Genomic DNA, 6,825 nt, shown 5'->3' with positions numbered 1-6,825 from the left:
ATTCGGAACCAGGCTTTTGTAGTCTTCAGGTATAAGTATTGGTTCTTATAATCCACTATAGCATTAGTTCTTTTCAAGAAACTTGTCCCTAATATTATATCTCCGTGATTATTGTGAATTGTGTTCAAAGTCCTAATTTTCACGGGACCTACTCTACCTTTACGGATAATCATTGCCAGTGATTCTATTTCGACTATTTGCCTTTGCATCCCTAGAACCAGTCTTGTCTTATTCATAAGGAATTCTTTTCTCACGTAGTTTCCTGGCTGCTCTGTTATATGAAATTTGACCTTTTGACTGCCATAGTTGGAACGAACTCGACCATAAAAGGTCATAGGTGTCAAATTAGAGTCTTTAAATCTCCATTTCTCATTATTTTCCTTGATAAGCCTTGACCCATCATTATCAAAAATCCTGATTAATCCCTCTTGGCACAAAACATCATGTCCAATTGAAACACTTGGATACATGTCGCGATTCTGAATATAAAAGTTAACGTTAACTGTTAAATCTGGACTTAATTTAACTGGAACGTTTTTTATCATTCCAATGATACATAATTCTTCGAAAAAAAGAACCTCCCAGTCTAAGGGCCTCCGTGGGTCTATCTGGTCGTAGAGGCCTAATTCCATTGCTGCGTTATAGGTCATAATCGAGCGATTCGTTGTATGGTCCGTGCCAATTCCAATTAGTATTTCGGAATTATTTATAGTTGCTGTTAGGAAGTTATTAGAATCCACGTTTACTGACCCAATGCTATCAAACCTAGGTTTTCTAGTCCTAACTATTACATCGGATTGTATTATGCCTCCTAGAAAAACTGTCCATGTAAAATTTCTAACCCTGATGACTCCTCTCGCATCCCTTTCCTTCTTCAATACAAGGCTTCTCTGTTTTAAAGAAAGGTTCAAAGGCATGTTACTGCACACATGCAAACTTCTGCCTCCCCTACCTGAAGCAGTACTGCTTCTTTGAGGTCCAGTACCCAGAGGACGTCTGCCTCCTTGGGCACCTGTGCCTATTGGAGGTCCACTACCTTGGGCACCTCTGTCTTTTGGAGATCCACAACCTGGAGCTGTACTGCCACCGGGGGTTTTGCCCCTATTTTGAGTTTCTGCTTCAAAGGTTCTTTGGCTCATTTTTTGAGGTACAACCCCCCGATCCCTTCGCCTTTGAGAACCATAACCTTGGGCACCTCTGCGTCTTTGAGGACTACTATTTTGGGCACCTCTGCCTCTTTGAGGTTCACTACCTTGGGCACCTCTGCGTCTTTGAGGTCTTCTATTTTGGGCACCTCTGCCTCTTTGAGGTTCATGTCCTTGGGCACCTCTGTCTCTTAGAGATCCACTACCTTGGGCACCTCTGCGTCTTTGAGGTTCACGACCTTGGGCACCTCTGCGTCTTTGAGGTTCACGACCTTGGGCACCTCTGCGTCTTTGAGGTTCACGACCTTGGGCACCTGTACCACCGATGGTTTTGCCCCTATTTTGAGTTCCTGCATCTAAGGTTCTTTGACCCATGTTTTGAGGTCCAACCCCACGACCTTGGGCCCCTCTGCGTCTTTGAGGTCTTCTATTTTGGGCACCTCTGCCTCTTTGAGGTTCATGACCTTGGGCACCTCTGCCTCTTTGAGGTTCATGACCTTGGGCACCTCTGCCACCGATGGTTTTGCCCCTATTTTGAGTTCCTGCTTCTAAGGTTCTTTGACCCATGTTTTGAGGTCCAAACCCACGACCTTGGGCCCCTCTGCGTCTTTGAGGTCTTCTATTTTGGGCACCTCTGCCTCTTTGAGGTTCATGACCTTGGGCACCTCTGCCTCTTTGAGGTTCATGACCTTGGGCACCTCTGCCACCGATGGTTTTGCCCCTATTTTGAGTTCCTGCTTCTAAGGTTCTTTGGCCCATGTTTTGAGGTCCAACCCCACGACCTTGGGCCCCTCTGCGTCTTTGAGGTCTTCTATTTTGGGCACCTCTGCCTCTTTGAGGTTCATGACCTTGGGCACCTCTGTCACCGATGGTTTTGCCCCTATTTTGAGTTCCTGCTTCTAAGGTTCTTTGGCCCATGTTTTGAGGTCCAACCCCACGACCTTGGGCCCCTCTGCGTCTTTGAGGTCTTCTATTTTGGGCACCTCTGCCTCTTTGAGGTTCATGACCTTGGGCACCTCTGCCACCGATGGTTTTGCCCCTATTTTGAGTTCCTGCATCTAAGGTTCTTTGACCCATGTTTTCAGGTCCAACCCCACGACCTTGGGCCCCTCTGCGTCTTTGAGGTCTTCTATTTTGGGCACCTCTGCCTCTTTGAGGTTCATGACCTTGGGCACCTCTGCCACCGATGGTTTTGCCCCTATTTTGAGTTCCTGCTTCTAAGGTTCTTTGGCCCATGTTTTGAGGTCCAACCCCACGACCTTGGGCCCCTCTGCGTCTTTGAGGTCTTCTATTTTGGGCACCTCTGCCTCTTTGAGGTTCATGACCTTGGGCACCTCTGCCTCTTTGAGGTTCATGACCTTGGGCACCTCTGCCACCGATGGTTTTGCCCCTATTTTGAGTTCCTGCTTCTAAGGTTCTTTGACCCATGTTTTGAGGTCCAACCCCACGACCTTGGGCCCCTCTGCGTCTTTGAGGTCTTCTATTTTGGGCACCTATGCCTCTTTGAGGTTCATGACCTTGGGCACCTCTGTCACCGATGGTTTTGCCCCTATTTTGAGTTCCTGCTTCTAAGGTCTTTGGCCCATGTTTTGAGGTCCAACCCCACGACCTTGGGCCCCTCTGCGTCTTTGAGGTCTTATATTTTGGGCACCTCTGCCTCTTTGAGGTTCATGACCTTGGGCACCTCTGTCACCGATGGTTTTGCCCCTATTTTGAGTTCCTGCTTCTAAGGTCTTTGGCCCATGTTTTGAGGTCCAACCCCACGACCTTGGGCCCCTCTGCGTCTTTGAGGTCTTATATTTTGGGCACCTCTGCCTCTTTGAGGTTCATGACCTTGGGCACCTCTGTCACCGATGGTTTTGCCCCTATTTTGAGTTCCTGCTTCTAAGGTTCTTTGGCCCATGTTTTGAGGTCCAACCCCACGACCTTGGGCCCCTCTGCGTCTTTGAGGTCTTATATTTTGGGCACCTCTGCCTCTTTGAGGTTCATGACCTTGGGCACCTCTGTCACCGATGGTTTTTCCCCTATTTTGAGTTCCTGCTTCTAAGGTTCTTTGGCCCATGTTTTGAGGTCCAACCCCACGACCTTGGGCCCCTCTGCGTCTTTGAGGTCTTATATTTTGGGCACCTCTGCCTCTTTGAGGTTCATGACCTTGGGCACCTCTGTCACCGATGGTTTTGCCCCTATTTTGAGTTCCTGCTTCTAAGGTTCTTTGACCCATGTTTTGAGGTCCAACCCCACGACCTTGGGCCCCTCTGCGTCTTTGAGGTCTTATATTTTGGGCACCTCTGCCTCTTTGAGGTTCATGACCTTGGGCACCTCTGTCACCGATGGTTTTGCCCCTATTTTGAGTTCCTGCTTCTAAGGTTCTTTGGCCCATGTTTTGAGGTCCAACCCCACGACCTTGGGCCCCTCTGCGTCTTTGAGGTCTTATATTTTGGGCACCTCTGCCTCTTTGAGGTTCATGACCTTGGGCACCTCTGTCACCGATGGTTTTGCCCCTATTTTGAGTTCCTGCTTCTAAGGTTCTTTGGCCCATGTTTTGAGGTCCAACCCCACGACCTTGGGCCCCTCTGCGTCTTTGAGGTCTTCTATTTTGGGCACCTCTGCCTCTTTGAGGTTCATGACCTTGGGCACCTCTGCCACCGATGGTTTTGCCCCTATTTTGAGTTCCTGCATCTAAGGTTCTTTGACCCATGTTTTGAGGTCCAACCCCACGACCTTGGGCCCCTCTGCGTCTTTGAGGTCTTATATTTTGGGCACCTCTGCCACCGATGGTTTTGCCCCTATTTTGAGTTCCTGCTTCAAAGGTTCTTTGGCCCATGTTTTGAGGTCCAACCCCACGACCTTGGGCCCCTCTGCGTCTTTGAGGTCCACTTTTATTCTTGCCCTCTTGCAACCAGTAATTCGAAGGAGGTCGTTTTGTTTCTCCCTGTGGATGCCAGTTGTCTCCTCCTTTGGGTGATATAATTGGATCAGGTTCTTCTAATGGATCAGACTGTCCAAGTTTATCTGGCGATCTTTGTAGAACAAAATCTTCCCGTTCCTTCAGAACTACTGCACAAGCAGTAGAAGTACTCAGGTGGTCCGACCATGTAGACCCAGGCATTCTCTTTGCGTTTTTACATCCCTCATTCAGCTCTCTGAGGCAATCGTGCATGAGCTTTTCCAGGTTGTTAAGTGTTCTTTGAATAAGCTGCAGCTCTTCCTCCCTTTTCTTCCCTTGCTCTTCGAAAACCTGTTTGCTGAGCATATCTTGTTCTTTGCACAATGCATCGTTTTCTTCCTGGATTTTCCTTTCCGCGGATAGTTTTTCCAAATGCATTTTATTCATCAGTTCATCACGCTCGCGTTTCTCTTGGTCAAGTTGCTGCCTCAAAGATGCCAGCTCTTGTTCCCGCAGAAGAAGTTCGCGGTGTTGCTTTGCTACTTTGGCATTGAGCTGACCTTTGGTTCTGTCTTCAATTTCCTTGTACTTTTTGTGGTAATCATAAGCCGCCTCCAACTCTTGCGCATGATTTTGCAAAAGTCTACACTTGGCTTTTCTTTCTCTTTCTAATTCATTCTCCTGCAGGAAATTCTGTTCCATCGTCGTAGATAACGCCTTATACTTTTTGTGGTAATCATAAGCCGCCTCCAACTCTTGCGCATGATTTTGCAAAAGTCTACACTTGGCTTTTCTTTCTCTTTCTAATTCATTCTCCTGCAGGAAATTCTGTTCCATCGTCGTAGATAACGCCTTGTCTTGATTGAGTAATATTTCCTGCAGTGCTCGAATTTCACTCCTCCGTTCCTTAGACCTTGATTTCTTTGTCTTCCTGTCATCTGTCTTCTCAGAATCAACATCAGGAAGACTTTCAACGTCTTTCTGAAATATTTCCTGCAGTGCTCGAATTTCACTCCGTTCCATAGACCTTGATTTCTTTGTCTTCCTGTCATCGGTCTTCTCAGAATCAACATCAGGAAGACTTTCAACGTCTCTCTGTGTTGCGTCTCCTCCATTCCCAAGAGAAATTGCCCGTGACGTCTTTCCATTCTGACCCGCCACCCAATTTAACAGGTCTTGTCGTAACGCGACGAGCAGTTCTTCGACACAGCAAGCGCAGTGCTTGTCATTTCTCGTCACCCTAAGCAAGCGTTTGCTGATATTTTTCATTTTCTGTAGATCTACTGATTTTATATTCCCAGAATTATTACGAATAACACTGCCTAAATCATTTGAAGCATCCAATAATAAAAACATACACAAAATATCTGTAATCGCCATCAAAACTATGAAGTATTGATTACTCCAAACAGCTATAGTTAAAAGAAAAAAAAAACGATCGTTTTCTGTGTGAATCATAAGTCTTCAGCCTTGGTCTTCAAAGTGTCTTCGGCAAAAAATAGGATGATTCTAGGCTGGAGTCGATTTGTTCTCTTCCAAGATTTCCATTCCTTTATTCTTCTTTCATCTTGACTCCATTTAGTGGAATTCTTTCCTATTCTTATGACCGCTGTAACAAGAGAGAGAGAGAGAGAGAGAGAGAGAGAGAGAGAGAGAGAGAGAGAGAGAGAGAGAGAGAGAGAGAGAGCGAGTGCGTGTTTTGGATAGTTCTGCTAATTCTATTTAATCTAACTTGAATTCTACCCTTTTTTCCTATCTTTCGCCTATTAGAAGTTTTGCGTTTCCTGTTAGTTTTCCTTCATCATGTTTCAAAAATCTGTCACCTAACAAATTTTGTTATATTACCTTTCATCTCTTCTTTATCTGCCACCATTTTGTCATGTATCTCGGGGTACAAATTTTGTTAAATTATATACCTTTCATCTCTTCTTCATTTGCCCCCATTTTGCCATGTATCTCGGGGTACAAATTTTGTTAAATTATATATGTAGAACACTGCACCACCAGTGCAGCTACGTTCTGAATATCGGCGTTTTACTAAGGGTGAAGTCAAACACTCTTCCTCTGTGGTGTTCATATATTCCATCAAAGCAGCGAGGTTTGACGCTGCAAACAAAAGCAGCAATAAATATACAAAAAAATAATGTAAATATTCATGTAAAACAATTATATACTGTAAATATCATGTAAATACAAAATAATGTAAATGATGTAAAATACAATACAGTAATTCCACAGGTAAGGTTCACTTAACATAGAAAATAAACTTACATTTTCCAGACGTAGATTCTAATGCTAAAATTCTCAGATAACCACTGGTACAAGTTGCTGTACCACCAGATGCATTCAGCCTCCTAGCTAACAGCAACACTGGTCACTTAATACTATGATGAGTACACTGGGCAGCTCAGCACACCACAAATACTGCAGAACCACAGCATGCAGAAATTCCATGTGCTTTCCAGAGCCTGCCCACGCTGAACTGAACAAAGGCGCCAAGGCGGGCATAAATCGCGGCCTTTTGGGCAGATCCCAACAATAACAATACAATATTTTTCAGTACCAACTCAATACTTCTTTTTCATATAAAAAAAGTAAACAAAATATGTATACAGTTTTCCATTCAATAGAAATATTCAATTCAAAATAGTGCACATAAGTATATAATTAAATACAAAACAAACATCAGGCAATCCCGACGCTCGCTTATCTCCTCATCCTTATCATCAACAAAGAAAACGTGTAGCGCCAACTTAACTAAAAACGTAAAACGCTGTGGCATATCCTACACCG

At 44.9% G+C, this 6,825-nt stretch overlaps 1 protein-coding gene across 1 annotated transcript; it reads right to left on the bottom strand.

The window, feature by feature from the left end:
* Positions 1–2,871: 2,871 nt before the first annotated feature.
* On the bottom strand, positions 2,872–5,412 carry LOC137626171 (golgin subfamily A member 6-like protein 2). Its single transcript, XM_068357248.1, has one exon. The coding sequence runs from the start codon at positions 5,410–5,412 to the stop codon at positions 2,872–2,874; it is 2,541 nt and encodes an 846-aa protein (XP_068213349.1).
* Between the last annotated feature and the right edge of the window lie 1,413 nt (positions 5,413–6,825).

This window comes from Palaemon carinicauda, chromosome 33 (genome assembly GCF_036898095.1).
Source record: "Palaemon carinicauda isolate YSFRI2023 chromosome 33, ASM3689809v2, whole genome shotgun sequence".
Lineage (NCBI taxonomy): Eukaryota > Metazoa > Arthropoda > Malacostraca > Decapoda > Palaemonidae > Palaemon > Palaemon carinicauda.
The sequence above is the reverse complement of the archived record's forward strand: the minus strand, read 5'-3'. Positions and strand labels throughout refer to the sequence as shown.